Raw genomic sequence first — 24,907 nt, forward strand, 5'->3', positions numbered from 1 at the left:
TGTGATGATGCAGCTGTTTAGGGGCTACCCATGCTTCTGGTTCCCTGAATATCAGGGATGCGATTGTAGACTTTCTCCCAGGAAGAGTGGAAATGCCTGGATCCCTTTCAGAGGCTTTTTAATGGGGATGTGATGTTGTAGTGTTATAGCTATCTGGTCATTAAGAAAGCAAAAAGAGAAGCTAGGTGTGGTGGCACACGCCTTTAATCCCAGCACCTGGGACGCAGAGGCAGGCGGATCTCTGTGAGTTCGAGGCCAACCTGGTCTACATTCTTCCAAGATAGTCAGAGCTGCATAATGAGGCATGGTGAGACAGACTCCAAAACAACAACAACAACAAAACAAACAAATAAATTAAAGAAAGTGATAACAGGAGGCAGGCAGGAGTCCTTTGTGGGTAAAGGCATTGCTGCCCAGCCTGATGACCTGAGTTCAATCCCGGAACCCACAAGGTGGAAGAAGAGAATCAACTCTTGCAAACTGTCTTCTCAACTCCACATGTACCCGCCCCCACCACCACCACATATGATGAATTGTTTTTAAAGTGAAAAACAACCACAGAACGGAATTAAATATTTACAAATCAAATACAAAAGTCTCATAACCAAACTAAGTCTTTTCTCAGGAATAGATAAAGAACACCTCAGGAGCTGAAAGTACAGTTCAGTGTAGAGCACTTGCATAAAGGTACAAAATCTTGGATTCCTGACCTTCACAGGAAAATATTACAACTCTTAAATACACAGGGCCAACCAACCCCTACTCCCCCACGAAAACCCTCTTCCAGATCTGTAATGAATGACAGTTCAAGCTTTTTGTTTGTGTATTTTGTTTTTATTTTTAAAGCAAAGCATGGAAATAGGCTTTTCTCCAGAGAGAATACACAATGACCAAGAATTACTTTAAAAGATGCTCAGCCTCCATCAGGGAAATAAATGCAAATCAAAAATCTAAGCATCACCTCAAATCCACTAGGATGCATGATTTGCAGTGGTTTGATTGGTAATGTTACCCATGGGCTCAGATGTTTGAATACGTCCCAGTTGGTAGTAGGTTTAGGGGGTGTGGCCTTGCAGGAGGAAGTGTGTCACTGAGGGTTTCTAAAGACTTGAGTTATTTCCAGTGCTTTTTCTCTGCTTTGTGCTTGAAGTTCAAGATGTGTGCTCTCAGCATCCTGCTCCAGTCACCATGCCTATCTGCTCCACCCTGCCATTACGGGCTCTAACTATCTGCAGCTGTAAGCCAAAATAACTCTTCTATAAGTTACTTTGGTCATGGTGTTTTATCACAGCAACAGAAAAGTCACTAATATCACAAACCAAAAATTAACAAATATTGTCAAGAATGTGTGAAACTTCAAAACCTTGTGTGTTGCTGGTGGCAATGGAAAGGGTACAGTCCCTTTAGGACAAACCCTACTGTTGCAGAATATTTGTTTACACTGTAAAGATGTTTCTCTGCCTAAGGTGCCTTCTGATTGGTTTAATAAAGAGCTAAACGGCCAATAGCTAGGCAGGAGAGACTAGGTGGGACTTCCAGGGAAAGAGAGGAACTGAGAGGGGAGAAGAATCTAGGCATGCAGGAGACGCCAGGGAGACACTGAAGAGGTCAGACATACAGCACAGAGTAGAGATAACCGAGCCAGGTGATAGCATGTAGATTAAGAAAAGCAGGTTAATTTAAGTTATAAGAGCTAGTGGAACAAGCCTAAGCTAATGGCCAAGCTTTCGTAATTAATAAGAAGTCTCCGTGTCATTATTTGTGAGCTGGTGGCCAACAAAAAAACTTACTACAGCCTAGGAGTTCCTTCAAAGGTTAAAGCAGGAGCTGGAGAGACTTGTTGTTCTTGCAGAGGACCCTAGTTCAGTTGCCAGTATCCACATTGAGTGGCTCACAATTGCTTGTAATTTCAGCTCCAGGAGATCCTATGCCCTCTCTGGCCTCTGCGGGCATCCATATAGGTGTGCATATACATTCTCTGTCACACATATATGCATAAATAATAGCAAAATAAATATTACATTTTTAGTGTTAAAACAGGGGCTGGGTTGATGGCCAAACAGTTAAGAATACATACTGTTCTTGCAGAGGATCCAGGTCTAGTTCAGTTGCTCCAGGTGAAGGAAAACAGAGATAGGAGGATCTCAGAGGCTCCAGACAAAACTATGAGCTCCAGGTCCATGAGGGACACGCTATCAAAAAATAAGATAGAGAGCAATAGAGGAAGACACCTGATGTTGACCTCTGACCTTCAGATTCACACACTCACACATACAAATCGTACCTGAATATTCTTAGCTTCATTAATTATAACAGTCAAAAGGTAGGAACAATCCACCCAGCCCCACAAACTGATACATGGAGTACATTTGGCACATCAACATTGTATTGGCCGAGTCTGTGTGTCAATTTGACACAAGCTAGTGTCCATGAGACCAGCTGTAAGGCATTTTCTCAATGAGTGATCAAGGGGGCGTGGAGGCAGCACATTGTGGGTAGTGCCATCCATGGTTGATGACCCTGGGTTCCTGAGCAAACCAGGGGAAGCAAGCCAATAAGTAGCACCCCTCCATGGCCTCTGCACCAGCTCCTGCCTCCAGGATCCTTTGAGAACCTGTCTTGACTTCCTTCAGTGATGAAGCAATGTGAAAGTGTAAGTCAAATAAACCCTTCCCTCCCCAACTTGCTTTTTGTCATGGTGTTTTGTTGCAGCAGTAGAAACCCTGACTGAGACAGACACTATGGGATGCCATCTGTCTATGAAGAGGGCTGATGTTGCAGCAAGGGAGCAAGACTGAAAACATCGTCTGTATGAAAGAGTCTCTTTGTGAGAGTTCGCATGCTGTATGATTTAAGTTAAACAAAATAGTCCAAATCAGCCATTCTGCAGAGAAAGAAAGTCAGTGCATAAGGTTGTGGTGGGACAGAATGGGTAAGAGAGCCAAAGGGCTTAGATAAAATGATTTAAAATGTTATAAACACTATCAGGGAGATTGTTACAAAACTGTGACTCTACATAATAAAAACAAAGAAACAATTCTGTGGGTCACTCGGATTTAGCTCCTGTCTGGGTGATACTATGAACAAATAAAATTTCCCTGAAGATCAGAGGACAGAACAAGCCGCTAGATTAAACATAAAGGCCAGGCAAGGGTGGCACACACCGTTAATTCTAGCACTCAGGAGGCAGAGGCAGAGATCGGTCTGGATCTCCGTGAGTTCAAGGCCACACTGGGCTACACGAGATTAATCCAATCTAAGAGAGAAACGAAGCCAGGCAGTGGTGGCACACACCTTTAATTCCAGCACTTGGGATTACACACCTTTAATCCCAGCACTAGGAAGGTTGAGACAGGAAGTGATATGGCTGGACAGAGAAAGGAATATAAGGCAGGAGGAGACAGGAACTCACTCACATCCTCCAGGCTGAGGAGTTGGTGAGGTAAGAGGTGGTGGCTGTGGCTTGCTTTGCTTCTCTGATCTTTCAACTGATATCTGGCTCCAGTTTTTATTATAAGACCATTTAGAATTCGTGCAACATGTGACTTCAGGAGTGTTACTTCCTCCATAGGCAATGGATGGAGGTAATAGTTTTCACCTCATGGGGTTGTAAAGACTAAAAGAGTAAATACAGATTAGAACAATGTCTGAAAATAAAAATGAAAACTGCTTTGTTGTTTATCCCAGTACAAATATCTTACTACAATATGTATTGGAGTGTCAAAGATAAGGTATTTGCACAGAATATATACATATACATATGATAAAACCTTTGAAGTTATCTTTTCCTTGGAATAATCTTTTATTTATTTGAGACATGGTTTGATGTAGCCTACCCTGCCTTGAATTGTCTATGAACCTAGACCTTCAATTTCTGATCCTCCTAACTCCATCTCCAAGTGCTGTAAGATTACAGGGCTGACTTGTATCCAGCTTTTCTTGTAGTAATTTTAAGTATACCATATTCGATACATTTTAAATATTAGGCATTATATTTATTTTGATAATTCACTTTTTTTTATTTTTACAACTAATTGACATGTATAAAAAAATTTATCGAGGGTCTGGAAGATAGCTCAGGAGTTAAGAGCACACATTGCTTTTGCAGAGGACCAGAGTTTGGTTCCTAGCACCCACGTGAAGTGGATCACAGTTCAGGGTAACTCCAGCCCTAGGAGATCTAATGCCCTCTTGTGGCCTCTTCGGGCATTGCACTCACATGCACAAACATATACAGACACATACACATAATTTACAAATAAAGAAAAACTGAAAATTTCCTGTTGTGAGGTGGAATGCAGGAATGTGGGTCAATTAGTAAAATCTGCTTAGAAACAAATGGAGAAAGTTAGGGGGAATACAATTAAAATTTGAGTCAGTTATAGAAGTAACTTACTATTCATACAAACCTAGTAAGATTAGTAGCACTTAACACTTTAAGAAAAGATACTGTAGTGCTTATTTTGGGTCAAAACAATAACAGTGGAAGTCTGACCTGAGTCTGATTCCTGAGGCTCATTCACTTTCCTCCTCAACAAAATGTGAATAAAGCACAAGTTTAACTCTGTATAATGTACACCTTACCAGAGTACAGTGAGGCAGGCAGACAGACAGTTAAATTCAGACCATGTAAGAATATGCAAACTTGCCGGGCGGTGGTGGCGCACGCCTTTAATCCTAGCACTCGGGAGGCAGAAGCAGGAGGATCTCTGTGAGTTCGAGGCCAGCCTGGTCTACAGAGCGAGATCCAGGACAGGCACCAAAAGCTACACAGAGAAACCCTGTCTCGGAACCCTCCCACCCCCAAACAAAAACAAACAACAACAACAAATCAGGGCTTTCCATTCTGGCATCCATGTTTTTGCTTTCAAAGCGAAACTTTTTTTTCCCCAGTTTGACCCAATGGGCTTCCCGTCGTCACTGTCTCTAGGCGCGCATGCTCAGAAGCCCGCTAACCTTCGCCGTTTACTTCCTGCTGCCTTGACAATGGCGGCTCGCGGCGTGGGGCTTTTGACCCGTTTGCCCCTGCATTCCCAGAGAAGGAGCCGAGTCCAGCGTTCTATTTCCAGGCATCTCAGTTGTCCCGGGACTGTAGCCGCCAACTTCGGGAGCGAAGAGCAGCCTTCGGGGGGTGCGGAGACAGGTGACGGGGTCGGCCGAGGTGGGCGGAGGGCGAGCGGCACGGGCCCCGGGGCCGCATCGCTGACCTGGTGGAAACCCAGGTGGACGTTTCGTCACTGTTGAGGACGACTCCCGTGCACAGCAGTGAAATTGTTTAGGCCAGGAACACAGTTGGCGAGTGCTTTATAGTTCACAAAAAACCGTGTGCGGTGGTACTAGTAATAATCAATATTGCTTCATCCCTGACCCGAGTGTATCTGATTTTGATAATCTGTCTTAGGGTTGCTAATGTTGTGATGAAAGACCATGACCAAAAGGGTTTATTTGACTTAGAAATTTCCACTCACAGTTCGCTGAGGGAAGCCAAGGGAGAAACTCAGACTGGTCGGGAATCTGGAGCATGAGCTGATGCAGAGGCCATGGAGGAATGCGCTTACTGGCTTGCTCAGTCCACTTTCTAATAGCACCTAGGACCACCAGCCCAGGGTGGTACCGCCCACAACGGACTGGTCCCTTTGACATCTATCACTAATTAAGAAAATGCTCCACGGGCTTGCCTGTAGCCCAGTCCTGATAGAGGCATTTTCTCAATTGAGGTTTCCTCGGCTCAGATAACTCTAGTTTGTGTCAAGTTGACGGAAAACTAGCCAGTGCGATGCCCATAAGATGTCGCTAGAGGCTGAATACACCAAAGCCTACTGAGCAGCCAGTTTTCCTGGCTCCCAGAACCCTCTGCCTATGAAAATATCTGTTCTTTTTGGCATTTCAGTACAACCTGTTTGGTAACAGATTTTCGTCCGCTGTTTTAACAGGGACCTTCTAAATGTATACACCTTGTCTATTGAGATCCCAGTCTCATTGAACCTTTCCTGTGTCCCAAGAACTTGTTTTCAGAATTTTTAGAACAGCCTTGCAAGAAGTTTGCTGCATGTTGAAATAGTGATTGGATTGGGTTTAAGAGAAGCCGCTTCGGTTGAAAGTTTTTAAGTAACCCTGAAAATTCAAATAAGGATTCTGCCCAAGTCTCTTGTGTGGTGGCTTAAGTTTAAGTTTGAGAACACAAGGCAAACCTGTAGAGTAGAACAAAGGGAATTAGTAATACTTCCGTTTTTTCTGTTTTCATTTTCTGTGTGTGTGGTGCATATGTGTGTTCAAGGTAGCTTATGTGTGGGCACGTGTGTGAGTAGAAGCACACGTGGGTCCGAGTGTGTGATTGATGTGGAGAACCATCAGTACTGCCCTTCCGCCTTGTTCATTGAGGCAGTATCTCTCAATCAAACCCCAGAGCCTGAAAAAGTGACTTGAGTCAGTAGTTGCTCTGGGAACCCTCTGTCTCTTACAGGTGGGCCTGCATGCCTGGCTGGCATTTACTTGGGTTCTGGGGATCTGAATTACGGTCTTCAAACTTCTGTGGCAATCACTTACACCACTGAGCCATCTCCTCAGCCCTATGACTCCATTTTATAGATGAGAAGAAAAACAAAAGCAAGTCTGACTTTCAAGTTCAAGTTTTCCCATCCATACAGTGGCAAAAACAGCAATCAAACTCTCCTGACTTTGAGGCTGTCCTCTTCCTTTACTATAGATTGTGTTGCACATTTGCATCATTAGGATAACGCAACTGAATAAGTATGCAGGGACTCTTGAGGGGCATAGCAGGTAACCAAATGGCTCAAGAGAGAAGTAAGTGTATCTTAGCTGTTATTAAAGTAAGAGGTCAAGAAGAGATTGATGCTTCCAGTTTGTACATCTTACACTGTCGACCTTACCTTTATAGCAAACAGTTGAACACCAGTTTAGACTCAGAGTGAAGATGAGAAGCAAGAATGTCTAAGGTAATTACAACCAAAAAAGTGTCGAGGTGGTCCAGGCAGAGGCTACTGCCTGAAAAGAGATGAGAATGAGGACTGAAGAAGAACAGGAAGCTCAAATTGACAGCAAGTAGAGTAGTCTCTGGCCTTAACATGGAGGAAGATGGTCTTGCAGACTGTTAAATAAATATTACATAATGACCTATGAATTGCACTCCTTCATAGATACTGAAGTGGGGGAATACAGAGGTGGAAGACAGTCTACTGTGGAGTGTCAGAAGTCTTCACACACCTGAGCAAAATTTGAAGGCCGAATGGAGGTTGGCCAGACAGAAAGTGAGCAGGTGGGCATTCCAGCAGGGGATGAAAGGCAGAAAGTTGTTAGCATGTGATGGTATTGTGTGTCCAGTGCCATGTGTGAGAGCAGAGGTGGAAGATACTGACATTGAGGAGAGGAGGCACCTTGGGCTGTGGTGTTTAGACTTCAGTTTACAGGTAAAAGAGGTCCTGTTGGCAAGAGTGTGGAACATTGATCAAGGGACAAAACAGAGTGCCTGAGACCAGTTTTGGTGTCAGGCTGTTGTGAGGGCACAGGCCTGAGATGAGTGTTAGAATGGTGTGGAGTGGAGAGGAGGGCACATATGAGAGAATGTGTCTTCGGCGTCTAGTACAGGAGGAGAAGAATAAGTTCTACTTGTCTGGTCCCTCATTAAAAATGATGAGCAGGTCAAGGCCAGCATTCTCTGCCGTACGAGACTTGGCTTTGAACTGGCTCTGATGAGGACAGTTTTGGATCCAGCAGATCCTTGTACTGTCATTAACCCCAATCTCCCTCTTTTCTATGAAAATGTGCTTTTCAGACCCAGTTTATGTTGTAGTGAGGATTGGACCCAGGGCCTTGTGCATGCTAGGCAAGTACTGTACTAACTGAAGTAACATCTCCAGCCTTAGATTTTAATGTTTTAATTTCCCTGTGATAGAGTGCCTAATCAATGGAAACGAGGTATTAATTGTTTTGAGTCAGATCAAGATTTTAGATGGAGAAAATCTTTATAGTAACTTATTACAGTATGTTAAATGCCTTAAGATCATTGTTTGATTACACTTAGACTTGTATTAATTTTCTTTAGGCTTTTCAATATTATAGATTGTACAGGTTTTGTATGTATGTGTTTGTGGAAATGTTAAATGAATGGTTTACTTTCTTATTTCTGCTTTTAGGGTCTTGAAGAGCTGTTTTCAGCAATATATCTCAAGTATTCCAAATCACAATTTTAGTGATAGTCACAGAGAACAGTAAAATAAGCCAAATGTAGTGACACACACCTTTAATCCCAGCACTTGAGAGGCAGAGGCAGGAGGATCTCTGAGCTTAAGGCCAGTCTTGTTTACATAGTGAGTTCCAGACCAATCAGGGCTACAGAGTGTCTTTAAAAAAAAAAAATCATTAGATGAATATTGAAATCAATCTGTCGTAATAAACCTTAAAAAGAAGAGAGGATAAAACATGCAGCTAGGCTAACAAGGGGCTCATGGCCGCCAGGTTTGATCACCTGGGTTTGGGCCCCAGAAGCCACATAGTGGAAGAAGAGAACTTATCCCCAAAGTTGTCCTCGGACCTCCACATGTATGCCAATGCATAGGCACATATGTGCACACACAGTAAACGAATAAATTTTAGGTATATGATTAGGATAAAATGGTTTTAATGGCATGTATAATCTTCATATACTTAAGTCAATATATGCTTTAAATTGTATGTGTATTAGTAGAAATGTTTTTGTCTCATTTGTAGGCTCTGAAGACAAGACCCTCAAAAAGAGATTCTCTGAGGTGCAGAAGGAGAGAAGAGAACAGGCCCAGCGGACTGTTTTGATACATTGCCCAAATAATATCAATGAGAAAAAGTTTCTCAAGTATTTATCCCAGCATGGACCAATTAACAATCATTTCTTCTATGAGAGCTTTGTATGTATCTAATACCTGTCTAACTTGGTGGTTATGCTTTTGAAGGTAGTTTTTGTTGCTATTTGTAGTGTGTGGACAAAGATCTCTTGATATTCTACCTGTTCCTTGATTTCTTTAATGAGGCTTTTCCTTTTTGTGTATGAGAAAAGAAACCCTATTGCAGTGTTTTAGAGTTGTTCCTGGGATGTAGCTCAGTAATTAAGCATTTGTTTGGCATACTGGAGACCCTGGGTTCAGTCCCCAGCATTTCGAAACCAAAAACAACAGCAGCAAAGCAAGCCCGAGTTGTTAGTAACTTTTAATGGAGTGATTCCATAATCTGAAGACCTTAGTGCAGAGGTTCTCAACCTTCCTAATGCTTCAGTCCTTTAGTACAGTTCCTCATGTTGTAGTGACCCCCAACCTTAGAATTATTTTGTTGCTGTTTCATAACTGTAATTTTTGCTGCTATTATGAATCATAACGTAAATATCTGATATACAGGATATCTGATCGACCCATGATTTGCGAGCAGCTGCCCTGGAGTCTAGTACTGTAGATATGGACAAAGGGATCTAAGCTTTGCTCTGTGCTCTCCTGTTACAATGTTCTTTTCAGGGTATTATAATGTTCCTTTTCCTAATTTACTTGTAATGAGTTGTCTTAGAAGTATATCATTTATAAAATTTGAAATGTAGTATTTTGTGATAATATAATTGTTTTGGGAATGCTGTGTTAATGTGTTGAATATAACATTGTGAAACATGTTCTTTTTTCTTTTTCTTATGCCTTTCATACAGGGTCTCTATGCTGTTGTAGAATTTTGCCAAAAAGACAGTGTAAACTCATTGCAGAATGGAACACATACTCCAAACCAGAGAACAGAGCCTGCGATTCCATTTAAGTCACGTTTCTTGAACTTAAAGCTGAAGAATCCATCTAACCAGATATCTGAACAGTCATATGCACAAACAAACAACCAGTCACCTCCTTCAAGCAAGAAACTCTTTGAATTACTGAGTTACGCAGAAAGCGTAAGTTTACATGTATACTTGAGACTTATTAAGTGTATATTCGTGCATTAGAAAAGTTCTGATACTCAGCTCCATTATGTTTAGTAGGTACAGGGTTTAGTTTTAGGAGGTGAAAGGAGATGGAGGTGAATGATGAGGATCGATGCATAGCTTTATCAAGGACAGCTTTCTGCTAGGAGTTGTAGATGCAGCCTGTCAGATAGCTGTTGAGTTTAGTCTTTGAGGTTATCTTGATAACTGCCAAGGGATCTCAAAATTCTCGTATGTTTTTCCTCCTGATTTCTTTCAGAGCAATGAATTGCAGTCTTAAATGTCCTCACTACAAGCCGTTCTTGTATTCATAGACTTTATCTATTTGGTCAAGATGTACTTTAAAACATGTATTTGCTTGGCTAATTTTTTTTACAACTCTTAATTTTATTAATGAGTGGAATTGCTTTAAGAAATTCTTTCCACCTGGGGGCTGGAAAGATGGCTCAGAGGTTCTGAGCACTTGCTGCTTTTACAGAGGACAAGTCGGGCTCCCAGCACCCAAGTCAGGTACTCAAAACCACCTGTAACTCTAACTCCAGGGTGCGCTCTCTCTTTCTCTCTCTCTCTCTCTCTCTCTCTCTCTGACATACATGTGTCATGTAATTAAAAGAAATCTACACCACAGAATTTGTTGAATGGAAAATAAAAGTCTCCCCTCTGCACCTTGCAACTCTCCATGCCGTTGTGAGCCTTATTGATAAACCACGGATTGCCCACGTTTGTGGCCCTTTTGGACAATTCAGATGTTTCCTCTTTTTAGTGTAATAATTGTCTACATCGTGTTCTGTAAATGCACCCAGTGTTGACCTTTAATCTCCTCGTGAATGAAGAGGTGAAAACACCTGTGCACACTAACATACCACATACACATGTACACATGTGTGAGTGCATACATGCAAATACATTTTTTTAAATCTACTTTTAAGACTGAAGAAGAAAATAATTGTATTTTTAAGGTAAATCTCCAAAGCCATGCAGATGACATTATTTTACAGACCTCTGTGTGTTCTGTTGCTTTCTTTGGCCAGCTAGATGGACGATCAGCTGAACACGCTCCTGAAGGCCTTCCAGCTCACAGAGGAGAATGTCAGGCTCCGCCATCTCACCTGCTCCCTCATTGAGGACATAGCTGCTGCGTATTTTCCCGGCTGTGTTGTTCGGCCCTTTGGCTCCTCAGTGAACACATTTGGCAAGTTAGGATGTGATTTAGACATGTTTTTAGATCTAGATGAAGTTGGAAAACTCGATGTTCACAAGGTAATAATTATTTCTTTGCACCACTATAAGAAATTAGAAAATTTAGGAAATCTTTGGACATAATAAAATTATAGCTGTTGATTTCTAACTCAGTAAAGATGACTGAAAATGAAGTCTGTCTGGATTATTTGGAGTTGTAAAGTATTCCTTCATGTTGTCTGACATGTGCAGTCAAGCTCTCTTCCTCGGGGTTTGAAGCGCTGACGTTCATGTCTGTACACAGAGGTGTGTTTCCTATATTAGTACCATTTTAATTTTGTCAGCTGCCGCCTTTTACTTGTTTTAATTTACCTGCTGTGTTGATAGTCACACACACGGTCCCTTATGTACTTTCAAATAGACTTTGAAATACCCTGTTTTCTACTTCTTTCTGTGTGCCACTTAGTATTGTGACTGTGGGCCTGTCCAGGAGTTATCTTAGAGTGGAGTTTGGTTTTCTCACAATCTTAGATTGTTTTCCCATTCTTGAATGGTTCTTGTTAGCACAGCCTTGAGAAGATTTGTCTCTTAGTTTTAAGCCGACTTCTACCTCAGCCTTCTTGAAGTCAGCCTCTCTTTTTTCTCCACCCTGCTTAAAATTAATCACCCCCACTGTCTTTTTCGTACCTCACTGGTGTTTCTGTCTTTAGGGTTGCTTCCTGTCACGTTAGGCAGTGGCCGAAGTGACTGTCTCCCTCTGTGTCATAAGCTGAGCAGGGCAGGTGTGTGTCTGTGATTTACTTCCATTACAGTTCTAGTCACGGCGTCCGCAAAGCTGTGTATGTTCATGAACTGAAATTAGCAAGGAGTAGGACGGACAGCAGATTTAAATGGGCCAGATTTAGTAAGACTAACATGCTTTGGAAATTGAGTTAAATTCCTGGCGTGGGCACCTAAATTATGTGACACTTCTGTTTTTATTTATTTATTAGACATATTTCACAGAATATGTGACTCAGCCATTTAAAGTATACAATTTTGTATTGGTGCTATTATTTTTGTATTTGTAGAGTGATATAACCATCAGAAAAATGAAATTTAGACTCTTTTTATCACACCAAAAAGCACCATCATAGGTGTTGGATTGGGCTTTGGAGCCAGCTGAAGATTCAGAATTCTGCTTACTAGCAGGGTGGTCTTGGGTAAATGGTTTGCCATGTCTCAAATTTCCCAACTGAAATTTCCCAACTCACTCAGGAGTTGAGATTGACTAAACTAACTAATGGGAAACCTGAGTGATTGGACACAAGTGCTCTCCATCCCCAGAAAGATTATTACGTTACCTTTTTATAAGGGGAAATACTTTTTCTCTGTTGGAGGCAGAAGTTTGTTGATGGATTTTAGTTAACTGTTTAAGTTTCTGAAGTATTGTGGTAATATTTAGAAAAAGTTAATGTTAGAAGGCTTTTCTCCATTGTGATGAAGTAATTTGACATCATTTGTATATAGATTTAACTCATGAAAGTGTTATAAACATACATGCTTGTTTAAGATTTTTATAGATTATGGGCTTAAGAATATATCCTCATTTAAGATTATTAGAGATTTGCCAGTAGAAAAATGAATAATTATTCAGTGACAATTGAAGTACTTTTCAATTTTCCCAGTTCCTAAAATGTTATTGATGCAGTTGTCCAGTTCTGACTTCTCGGCACTCCACCTTGTTTTAGAATTCTCTGTCTGGTGGTTTTATTCTTTAGCCTAGGTTGAGGGAGTTAAGAAATTGTGTGCTGACCCTTTTTCTACTTCTCTACTATGTATGATGCCCAGTGATGGACAGGTACTAAAAGGTTGTTTACTGAGGAATAAAAGAAGAGTCATTTACTTATTGAAATAATAAGTTTCAATGTTTCTAAATTTGTGTATGAAATGCACCAGTGACCTTAACACAGAAGACCCCTTAGAATGAAATAGTAAGTTTACGTCTGCCTTTGGTTTTCTCTAGTTTTGCTTTTCCTGGTAGGAAGTCATATGTTGCAGGATTTAGGCAGTACAAGTGAAGATTAGTAACTATGTCCCGAGTAGTGTTTTCCTGTTGTCTGATTTGAGCTGTATGCTTAGTTCCCGTTTTTTCTTCAGTAGATTTTCTTGCACAATGTAGTGCTATATGAGAAGCACTCATGGAGTTAGCTGTTTCTGCAGTTTTTTCTGAGTATGTAATGTATGTATGCACATGGGCTGTGCATGCACATGTGTGTGCTTGTCTGTGGAGGCCAGAGTTCAACATGGGGTGACTTCCTATGTCTCTCCCTGTCTTGAGACAGCATGTCTTACTGAATTCAGCACTCACTGATTGGCTAGTTAAGCTGGTCAGCAAGCACTGGTTGTATGTGGACCCTTGACTACCAAGGGAGCTGTTCCCCTAGCCCCACTTTGTCTCAGTTTTGTTTATTTGATGGATAAAAGTAGTTTTTAGAGTCTCTCATCTTTGCCCACTGTTGATGTGTTTTTCATCATCTGCACCTTCTGTAATTACATTGTTTTATTTCTGTGCAGGGTCTATTGATCTCGTTGGCCTACATGTTCTCTTGCTTTTTATGTTGTTCATCTAAGCTCCCTCAGGCTTTGGTAACAGACAGTCTCCCGGATCTCAGTGGGTTTTCCCATCAGCTGTCTGTCTCTCGCTGAGGCTGAATCCGGGGCCAACATCTCGTCATCACTCTTCCCAGCAGCCAGGCTGGCTGTCACTCGTCTCTGCCCGTGTTCTTTGTGTCATTGAAAGCAGTGACAAACTGTAGAGAATTGAGATGTGGCCCTCTGTGGATCTCTGGTTCTACCTGAAAATGATCTGGGAAGCCACTGCTTACACACAGAGCACACCCCTGAGGGCGGCACCCTACACACATGAGTGGAGCAGCGGCACTATCTGTCCCTGGCCTGGCCATTCCTCACAGCGCCAGTTCTCTCCCTCCAAGTCCACTGCTCAGAACTGTTTTGTTGTTTTGTTTTTGTTTTTTGTAGTGTCATTTGTACGTCTTCCACTTCCTTTGCGTATGAGAACATCCAGCCTCACTCTTGTACTACCTGCTCTGATTCTGGTCTGCCAGTTGGTGACTTTTTTTTTTTTTTTTTTTTGGAGGTTAATTTTTTAACATCATACATCTTTTTCCCCCGTATTTACTTATTTATTTATTTATTTATTTATTTATTTATTTATTTATTTATTTTTCTATTATCAGCTTGATACAGAATAAATTCTTATCCTAATAGTGAAATTTTTCATTGAGGCTTGCCCAGTAATTGAGTAAAACCAAAACTTATTATAAGCCATATTCATCCTAGGGTCCACCCCTGCCATATAGCCTCCCTGGTTCTGTGGGTTGAGGTCTGATTGTTCTTTGCTTTGTATCTAGTATGGTGACCTTTTTTTTAAAACCATCCTGGGAGCCGGGCGGTGGTGGCACACGCCTTTAATCCCAGCACTCGGGAGGCAGAGCCAGGCGGATCTCTGTGAGTTCGAGGCCAGCCTGGGCTACCAAGTGAGTTCCAGGAAAAGGCGCAAAGCTACACAGAGAAACCCTGTCTCAAAAAAAAAAAAAACCAAAAAAAAAAAAAAAAAAAAAAAAACCATCCTGGGATGAGTTGATTTCAAATGTATTGTCATTTTTTTTTTGATGGAGATATATTATTTTTGTTTACTTTTCCATTGACCTCTGTAGAAGAAAACCTCTGTCTTATTTTCTCTTGTTGATCTGCTCTTTCTTCTTTTGCCTGTATTCTCCCTACATTGTGAGTTCATAGGTCCATCAAGGTGCAAAGCTATGTGGAAAGGGCATGTGTATGTTCAGAGAATGTATGTAGTAAGTGACTCTGTGTGCATTAGTACTTTATGTACACACACAACTGTGGTGCATATGTTAATTATGGAAAATCAGTGTTTGCAAGTTAGTGCCTCGTGTTTACAGAACTCACAGGCTGTCAAGTTAGTGCCTTGTGTTTTACAGAACTCACAGGCTGTCAAGTTAGTGCCTCGTGTTTTACAGAACTCACAGGCTATCAAGTTAGTGCCCCGTGTTTTACAGAACTCACAGGCTGTCAAGTCAGTGCCTCGTGTTTACAGAACTCACAGGCTGTCAAGTTAGTGCCCCGTGTTTTACAGAACTCACAGGCTGTCAAGTTAGTGCCCCGTGTTTTACAGAACTCACAGGCTGTCAAGTTAGTGCCCCGTGTTTTACAGAACTCACAGGCTGTCAAGTTAGTGCCCCGTGTTTTACAGAACTCACAGGCTGTCAAGTTAGTGCCCCGTGTTTTACAGAACTCAAAGGCTATCAAGCACCCTGGAGTCTGTTTTGCTGTGATTGCATGTATCTCTGTGTTGATTTGTTTTGCCAGAAGTTATTTAGACTCTTAAGTTCTAAGTCATTCTTTCCCCAAAGTTTAAAAAAATCCTTTTTCTATAAATCCCCTCATGATTACCAATATTTTTATATTCAGGATGCAGGGAATTTTTCGATGGAATTTCAAGTGAAAAATGTTCCTTCAGAAAGGATTGCAACTCAGAAGATCCTGTCTGTAATAGGAGAGTGCCTTGACAATTTTGGCCCTGGCTGTGTGGGTGTTCAGAAAATATTAAATGCGCGATGCCCACTTGTGAGATTCTCCCATCAAGCCTCTGGATTTCAGTGTGATTTGACCGCTAACAATAGGTATGACCTCATGAATGTTTTCACTTAAATGTGACTATTCTAAGGTATTAACTTTTCTTGTTTAGAAACAGTAGCTTGGAACTCTTTTAGACATACTTCCATAATGACCTACTGTCCGACTGATGGATCGATCGCGCTCTCTCTCTCTCTCTCTCTCTCTCTCTCTCTCTCTCTCTCTCTCTCTCTCTCTCTCTCTCTCTGTCTATCTTAATGTGAACTCACTAAATTGAGTGTAATGGCACATGCCTATAGTCCCAGTTCTGGGGAGTCTGAGTCAAGAGGATTGTATATTTGAGGCCTGCCAGGCTACATGCCTAAGTTATATCAAAACTCTCAAAAAACCACTTTTTTAAAGGTGAACATTTAGATTATAAAGTAGGAAATCTTTTTTTAGTGTTCTACTTTTTAGTATACTTCTAAACTAAATATTAGAGTATTGTGTTATGATGTTAATAGGACAGTGAGATTCCTTCCTTCCTTCCTTCCTTCCTTCCTTCCTTCCTTCCTTCCTCCCTTCCTCCCTTCTTCCCTTCTTCCCTCCCTCTCTCCCACCTTCCCTTCCTTCTTTTAATTGTTTTATTTTTGTTTAATGTGCATGGGTGTTTTACCTGTGTGCACTATGTGCACCACATATGTGCCTGGTTCCTGAGCCCAGAAGAGGATGTCAGGTTTAATGGGACTGGAGTTAGAGGGTTGTGAGCCACCATATGGATGCTGGGAATTGAACCTGGGCCATCTGGAAAAACAATCAGTGTTCTTCACCACTGAACCATCTCTCCAGCCCTGGTAATGTATTTTTACCTGTGTTGCCTAAAAGTATGAACAGTACCCGTTTTATACTAGAAAGTAGAAGTACATCTTGAGTTTGACATCTGAGTGTCTCTAGGCTTTGTCTCTGTTATACACTAGCGTAATATGTGGTGGCTTGAGTCAGAAAATGCTCAGAACAGCTTGAGACTCTTAAGTTTCTCTTCAGTGTATTTGTGCTATGTTATCTAGCCACCTAACAGCTTAGGAAAAAGAGGGCCATGAATAACAAGTTCTTTTATACTCTGAATACTTTTCCTGAACTCACTCTAAATTGATGAGTGAGTTACCCTGGCACCTATTATTTATTAGATGAGTAATTCTGACTGAAAGTGGGTTCAGAAGGTCCAGTTGAGAGCAGCTTTGGTTAGTTCACCTATCAAGCTAGTGCTAAGTACTTTTGGACTACCCTCAAGTGGCACATGATATAAAGTCATTGTGTTTTTTAACCAAATTTAATATAAAAATTAAAATACATACTGTACTTCCTATGGATATATTTTCTTTATATTATGTATGCAAAATAGGACAGTAACATCTTTGTAATAATGTATTTTCTTGGTTGAACTGAGATTGGTTTGTAATAACCTGCTTTCTGCAGGTTTCTGTATCCTTTTAATGCTTCCTTATGTCAGAGATCTCACACGATTTGATTTATTTTTCAGCCAAATTTAATTTTATTTAAATATGTAAAACCTTTCATTGCTGTTGTCTTGGAACTCCAGTTTAAATGGGTGTTACATGATGATTCTTGTGCCCTCTCTTGGTTCTTTGAAAAATTACAAGACACTTTGATCAGTGGAAACTTAATTCTAAAATATTTCTGATTAATAATCTTTGAATTTTCATTTTGACTTAGAGATTTATTAAAAATAGATTTTTAAACCTGATCTCCCTTTTGGGTGTAGGGTGTGTTGCCTAGGCTGGTCTCCAAGCCCTAGGCTTGAACAGATCCGCCTCCCTCAGCCTGAGGAGCTGAAACCACAGGCATGCACCACCATGCCATGCATGGCTCTGAGGTGTGATTTCTAACAGGTGCTTTAGCTTCAAGCTGGTTTTGGTTTTATACATTGGGCTTGAGTAATTTTGGCTGTTTCACAACTATGAATCTCTCTCCTTCTCTCCTCTCTCTCCTTCTCTGATATATTACATCCGTTTCCCCTCCCTCCACTCCTCCCAGTCTCTTCCCCCACTCTCCTCTCCCCCCAGATCCACTGCTCCTCCATTTCCCTTCAGAAAAGAGCAGGCCTCCCAAGGCTATCAATCAAACATGGCACAAGATACAGTAACAGGAACATGTTTAGGAACTTGACTTAAAAAACTATGTTGTAGCCGGGCTATGGTAGTGCACGCCTTTAATCCCAGCACTCGGGAGGCAGAGCCAGGTGGATCTCTGTGAGTTTGAGGCCAGCCTGGTCTACAGAGTGAGATCCAGGACAGGGACCAAAATTACACAGAGAAACCCTGTCTCGAAAAACAAAACAAAACAAAAAACAAACAAAAGACCACTATGTTTCAGAGCTTGATTGTGGGTGTCGCTGTTTTTGAGACTGTTGCAGTTGTGAGTGTGTTTGATATTTGAGCATTTCCATTGAATTGAACACTGAATGCACAGTGGGGTCGGTTGACTTTTGGTTTTGAGGTCAGGTTTGAAGTAACTTGGGCTGGCCTCCAGCTTGCCTTATAGCTAGAGCTGTCCTTCAGTTCCTGGCCCCCACCTCCACCTCCCATGCAGTCTGATTTGTAGGTGCTTATCATCATGTCTGGCTGCATAATGATTTTGGTTTAACCATGGTGTTCAAAATATAAGCAAAAGACAGTGAGATACTTAGATCTGTTCCCAATTGTGTCTTTTATTTGACTTTTGTATCCTAACTTGGGGTTTGAAGTTTTTTTTTTTAACTTTTCTGTTTTAAAGTATTGCTTTGAAAAGTTCCGAACTCCTTTATATATATGGCTCCCTGGATTCGAGAGTAAGAGCTTTGGTGTTCACTGTGCGATGCTGGGCTCGAGCACATTCGTTAACAAGCAGTATTCCTGGTGCGTGGATTACAAACTTCTCCCTAACAGTGATGGTCATCTTTTTCCTCCAGAGAAGATCGCCCCCCATTCTTCCAACTCTGGATTCCCTAAAATCCCTAGCAGGTAAGACGAGAAGTGGCTGCCGCCTTCTTTTTGACACTGGATAGACATTTGCCAGGTATAATCAAAGCGTGTATATTTGTAAGTCACATCATTTACTCCTTGACTTTTACATAAGAACCGGTGTTGTCTAGCTAGGCCTTTGGAATTGAGAGTTGTGCCTATAATGTCAGTGGACCCAGTCTGAGATGAAGTTGAAAAAGCACTTAGCAGGTCCAGCTGTGGATCTGATCACAGTCCCCAGGCTTCCCAAATTCGATTCTCTCCAGACAGCACTGGGGTGCCTGAAACTGCTTCCTGGTGTTCTAAAGATTCACAATGTAGGTGTATTTGAGTTGACAGTCATTCCTAGGTGTGTGATGTTTTAAATTCAGAATGCTATTTATATGGGAATAAATTGAAATTTTGATAGCTTGCTGCAGGAGATAGAAATATCTTTCTAGGAGCACACATGTAGAAAGGGTGTTCATATCTTTGTAGTTGTCCCATTGTGCATGCTGCTCTAAGGTAATTCTGAAGTGTATGTGAGTCTTCTCTGTTTATAATAACCCTGGAAGGAATTGTATTCCTGTATAACAGGTTGTGAACTACTCGTTAATATTTAAAACCATTTGTTGTCTAAGCTAGTGGCCTCTGGTATTCCTCCTTATGTGTTCCCATCCCACCCGTACTATGGTTGTTCTCATGATATTTAGTCGTAACTAATTTTTCTGCCTGGAATGTGCTTTCTCCCCAGTTAAATTACCTTCCCTTAATTCAAATCAAAAGTAACCCTTCCTGGAAATGCTACAAATGTTAATGTTGTTCACAGTTGAGTTGAAAGAAGGCTAATTTAGTGGGTTACCAGAGTCAGCAGGATGGAGAGGTACTCTGTCTCAGGTTTGAGGCTGAAACAGAAGGCAGCGGCCATGCCTGTGGGCCCTCCTCCCTGCCATCCTTCATTTACTAAGTATTTAGTGATGGATGTGTCAGATAGACAGGAAGAGAAGACACATAACAAAGTGAAGGCAGATTCTCATCAGTGAACAGTTTTATAAGCAGCCTTTCTTACTCTGCTTCTGCTGGGTACACTGATATTTTAATGTTGAGAAATCATTGTAGAAAAAAATCCTGGAGCTCATGGGATTTGGAAGCTGAAACAAATAAGTGATGTTAGTTTGTGTTGGGGTGGACTGCTACTGCACATCCCATCATTCTGTCCAGTCTCGGAGTTCTCAGCCCCAGTCAGGCTTTGGGACCACTGACTCCACTCTTTGAAATGGAGTCCCACTGGCCCATGGAATTTGATTCTTTGGGCATTTGCCCTTTAATTCTGATGGGTCTAAATAAATCAGCTTTTTCTTTTACAGATTATAAAACTTTGTAAACCCTTCCTAACCCTAGGTCATGATGACGTACTTAAATTTTCTTTAGTAAGTTTTGTAGTTTTACACTTAGACCTGTTATCCATTCAAGTTGGTTCTTTTTGACATGTGAATGTCCAATTATTTTTATACTGTTTGCTTTAAAATCAAGGTCCACTTTCTCCCTGTAGTTCTTTTTGTTCCTTGACCAAAGTCAATGGCAATAAATTGTCCATATTTGTGTGGGTCTGTTTCTAGACTGGTGAATCTCTTCAGTTGCGCTCTCTCTGTCTGTCTGTCTGTCTGTCTGTCTGTACTGCAGTACTTGGATTGTTATAGCACTGTAACACTTAATGTGGCATAATGTGATTGCTACAGTGTTATTCTTTTCAAAATTAGTTTAGTTATTTTGCTTTCATTTAAAATTTTCAAACCTGCCTATGTCTATCTACGAAGAATTCTGCTGGGTACTCAGAAGAAGAGTTGGTGTCTCGCTAGGTTTAGTTCAGTTATCTGTTTGTTTGTTTGAATTTAGTTGACAATTTCATACACGTAACGATACATTCTGGTCACACTTGTCTTCTTCCCCACCTTCCACTAACCCTCTCCCTTTCTCCCACTAATTCCTCGCCCCACTTTGATTTTATTAGTTATAGGTGGCTGGTGCCTAGCCTGTTGGCCTTATGTCCATGTTGTCCGGGTGACACCTAAGATAGGAAAGAGCGGGGAGAGAAAAGAAGACTAGAGAAGCAAACCATAAGAACAAAACTGGAAACTGTAATAATAAGCAAAAGATCTGTAAGGGAAAACATGTTGAGACAGACAGAGCATTGGGAGACAACCGTCCTCCCTCGATAGCATTGAGTTTGTTTTGTGTTGGCCGTCTGCTGCTGGTTGTGGTTTGTGTACTCAGTGAAACTCCGTTGGAAGAAAAAATTCCTTTCTGGTTGGTCATCAGTTAGAGATCGCATCTGGTGGGTTAGGGGTGGGCCTGTGTCTACTTCCCTCTCAGTACTGGGACCCCAGCTGGTGTAGACCTGCGTAGGCCCTGTGCCTGCTGCCACAGCCCGAATCCTTACATGGTCAGTCCTGCTGTGTCTAGAGGGCCTTCTTTCCTTGGTGTCTGCATCCCCTTTGGCTCTAACAGTCTTTCCACCTTCTCTTCGCAGAGTTCTCTGAACCCTGGGCAGGGATTTGATGAAAACATCCTGAGTGTTCCAAGGTTTCCCACTCTCTGCACATTGTTCAGTTACGGGTCTCTGTATTTGTTCCCATCTGCTGCAGGAAGAAGCTTCTCTGATGAGGGCAGAGCGAGATACTGATTTATGAGTGCAGCAGAATGTCATTAGGAATCCTTTCATTGCTACATTATTTTAGCAGTACAGTCATATTCGGTTTTCCCCTTAGGTCCATGACCTAGACTGGCTACCTACGCATTGTCAGGCATGGGTTCCACCTCGTGAAGTGGCCTCAGTTCCGGACAGATGTGGTTGGATATGTGGTTGGATACTCTCACAGCTTTTGTACCAGTGTTGCACCAGGGTATCGTGCAGGCAGGCCACCATCATAGAGCACAGAGTCTGCGCTGGGTCAGTCTTCCCTTTCTCCTCGGGTAGTGTACAGAGTACTTCCAGTACCTTGAGCACTAGTCAGTAGGGGTGAAGGTTATAGGTAGGCACCGGCTTGGCTTCTCCATCATCACTGAGCTGTGTGGGTGTTGTCCTCAGCAGTAGGGCCTAACTGCCATTTTGGAGAGCAACCAATAGCCTGGTTGTTTAGGGGTTTCTATGAAACCCCTTTGTTAGTAATAGTTTAAATCAGAGACACATTCCTGAAAAAAAAAGCACAGGAGCTAAAAGACTGTGCATATATTTGACTTACACTGTCACAAAAATACCATGTTAGCCCTTGACATATTAAAGCATGTGTACAGGTTTAAAGAAGTACAAGTGCCTATAGCTGTGTGGTGGGTGTGTTGTCTGCTGTTAGAGCTTGGGCATGTGGTAAGCTGCACACCAGCGGAGGTGGCACAGTAGCTTTGCAGGATGCAGACATGAGAGAAGAGGAAGGGGTGGGTCGCCATGTTCCCTTCAAGGGCACGGATGTCCTCAGTACGTTTCTACCACCTCCCAAGAGCACCAAACTGAGACTTTGGGGGACACTCCAGATTCAAACTGTAACAGTAGCACATACACCATAGCGGGAGGGAAACATGTCAGGAATTTAGATTTTTTTTTTTTTAATGTAAGAACCAGAGAAAAGAGACAGGTTTGAAGGAACCTTATTTATTATCTCTTTCTAGTTTTTTGCAGGGGATTCTAGACTTCCACAGTTAGTCAGATTATTAAGTGTCTGCTCTAGAATGCGTATGGTTGTAAGGGTCAGACTGGAAGAGGGTCTTCCTTGGGGAGTGGTCTTTGTATTCCAGACTGGGGCAGTCTGCTGACAGCGTGCCTGTGGTAAAAATGCAGTCAGGTGAATTCAGTAGAGGACGGCTTGAATTAAGAAGCCTTCGGACAGGGGGCCACTGTGGGTCAGATGTGTGAGATTGGAATTTGCGTTTGAGAATCATCTTGTACATTGTCTATTGGGATGTGGACGAGGGTAGGTAAGAGATCCCATGGTGCCTGTGGACCTGGCACAGTAAGGACAAGACCCAGTGCTAGTAGGAAAGTGAAGGATGGTCTAATGTGAACCTTAGAACAACTGGTGTATGTCATTGGATCAAAGCGAAACAGTGTTAAAGATGGAAAGGAAATCAGCTGGTGGTTAAGGATATCCTGAAGTTTGTTATGGAAGGCAGAGACTACATGCTTTCATTTTTAACTAGAAAACGGATTAGTTTGAAAGATGGATTAAAGCATTGAGTTGCTAGACGTTAATTTTAGTACATTAAAGGAAATGTAGCATTAGTTTCTCTGTTGTCTGATCATATCTTTTTTAAGTGGAGTTTTAAAATCTGTGAACTAACGACATATAACATGACTAACAGTAGAACATTAGTATTTAATGGGGCTAAGCTCATAGATTCCTATTCTGAAGTAGGAAATACTTTACACTATGAAACTCTGTTTCTGTGTGTTTAAGGTGCTGAAGACAGATGTATCCTAGATGGGAACAATTGTACATTTATCCGGGATGTGTACAAAATTAAACCTTCAAGAAACACAGAAACGTTAGGTAAGTCTTTTTCCTTTCTTCTTGTTCCTTTGTGGATTTAGACAGATTTTACTCTTATTTTCTTTATCTTGTTTTCTTGCAGAATTACTATTGAAGGAATTTTTTGAGTATTTTGGCAATTTCGCTTTCAATAAAAACTCCATAAATATTCGACAGGTAAAGAACATGTCAGCATTTGTTATAAACTAGCTGTCTGCTGTCCCAGTGTTGTAGTTAGATTCATTTCTAAAGCACTCTAAAGAATGCTCAGGTCTGAGTAATGGTCATGAGATGGGACTGAAATGGGCTGTGGCACTTGACTAAGCTGTTACCTGCTGTTGTCACAGCACGTGGTCCCTCCCTCCCTCCCTCCCTCCCTCCCTCCAAGCCCTTCTCTCTTTAAGTAGTTGTATTATGTAAAGAGGATTTTTGTTATTGATCTAGTCCAGATACCTACCACCCGTGCATTGACATCATCTTTCATAATCATAAACCTAAGCAATTTTCTTCAGAGAATACTTGTAACCACGTGGGAAAAAGAAAACGCTGGTTATATATGCACTCATAAATGCATGTGTAGCCAAGACCCTTGGGAAAGCAGTTGTTTGCTCTCTGGCTTATGCTACCTTGTGTGTCCCTTCTTACATGTGTGTCTTCTCTGTTGTCTGTAGGGAAGGGAGCAGAACAAGCCCGATTCCTCTCCTCTATACATCCAGAACCCTTTTGAGACGTCTCTCAACATAAGCAAGAATGTGAGTCAGAGCCAGCTGCAGAAATTTGTGGATTTGGCTAGAGACAGTGCCTGGATCTTGGAACAGGAAGATAAGGGTCAGCCTTCCCCTTCAAGTAAGCAGCCCTGGGGGCTGGCTGCCCTCCTGCTGCCGCCTGGGGCGGTCCACACATCGCTCTCCAAGAAGAGGAAAAAGCCAGTGAGCGAGAAGGTCAAAAGTTTGTTAGCATCCATAAAAAGTAGCACTGCAGACACTTCCACGGGCACCCGTGGAAAGAGAGCAATCAGTACTCAGGCGTGATGGCGACCGCTTTGGACTCCGGGAAGAGCTACCGTGAAACTTTGACAGGCCTTAACTTTCATCCGATGTCTTTGTCACCATCCCGTCACCCTTTTACTTTATCTGAAGGATGGTTTTTTTTTTTTTTTTCCGATCAGGTGGAGTTTATTAAAATATCAGTGGCAAAGAATATGTAAAGACATATACGAACTCTGCGAAGTGAATGTAAAAATCAGTTTTATCAGCAAAACAGTTGGTAGTTCTGTCAGTCTCTAGTTGGAAATCATTTTAAAATACTTCTAGTTGTCTCCATGTAGAGGGGAGGAGTGCAATAAAGCTCCAAAATTTGGTAATCCTCTGTAGTATCTATTTTCTATTTTCAACCAAAGTTCCCTTACTAGGTGTTTTGTCTTCTGGTCGGTGTACAAAGTGATGGTTTCACATTGGGCTCCTGTGCAGACCATGTCTGTGGTGGCCCTTCCCTGCCCTCCCAGCGCGTGCGCGTGCGCGCACACACGCACACACACACACACACACACACACGCACACGCCCGGTGTTCTCCCACTAGCCCTCCGTTCAGATTTGCTTCGTGTATGAAGGAGTGTTCTACTGCTCCC

The 24,907-nt window shown here is 41.8% G+C and overlaps 1 protein-coding gene across 3 annotated transcripts; it reads left to right on the forward strand.

The window, feature by feature from the left end:
- The first annotated feature begins 4,955 nt into the window (after positions 1–4,955).
- On the forward strand, positions 4,956–24,642 carry Mtpap (mitochondrial poly(A) polymerase). Of its 3 annotated transcripts, none has more exons than XM_052728203.1 (9): positions 4,956–5,143; positions 8,728–8,900; positions 9,680–9,913; positions 10,979–11,203; positions 15,617–15,828; positions 18,554–18,780; positions 23,208–23,300; positions 23,383–23,456; positions 23,951–24,642. In XM_052728203.1, exons 1-9 carry the CDS (start codon positions 4,987–4,989, stop codon positions 24,308–24,310), a joined length of 1,755 nt encoding a protein of 584 aa, XP_052584163.1. In that variant the 5' UTR covers positions 4,956–4,986; the 3' UTR covers positions 24,311–24,642. The 3 variants fall into 3 exon arrangements, with proteins under 3 accessions (XP_052584163.1, XP_052584164.1, XP_052584165.1); XM_052728204.1 differs by having other exon boundaries at positions 4,956–5,131; XM_052728205.1 differs by lacking the exons at positions 4,956–5,143; positions 8,728–8,900 and having other exon boundaries at positions 9,799–9,913; positions 10,975–11,203.
- Positions 24,643–24,907: the final 265 nt, after the last annotated feature.

Source organism: Peromyscus californicus, unplaced genomic scaffold (genome assembly GCF_007827085.1).
Source record: "Peromyscus californicus insignis strain IS unplaced genomic scaffold, ASM782708v3 Scaffold_8__1_contigs__length_139910024, whole genome shotgun sequence".
Taxonomy (NCBI): domain Eukaryota; kingdom Metazoa; phylum Chordata; class Mammalia; order Rodentia; family Cricetidae; genus Peromyscus; species Peromyscus californicus.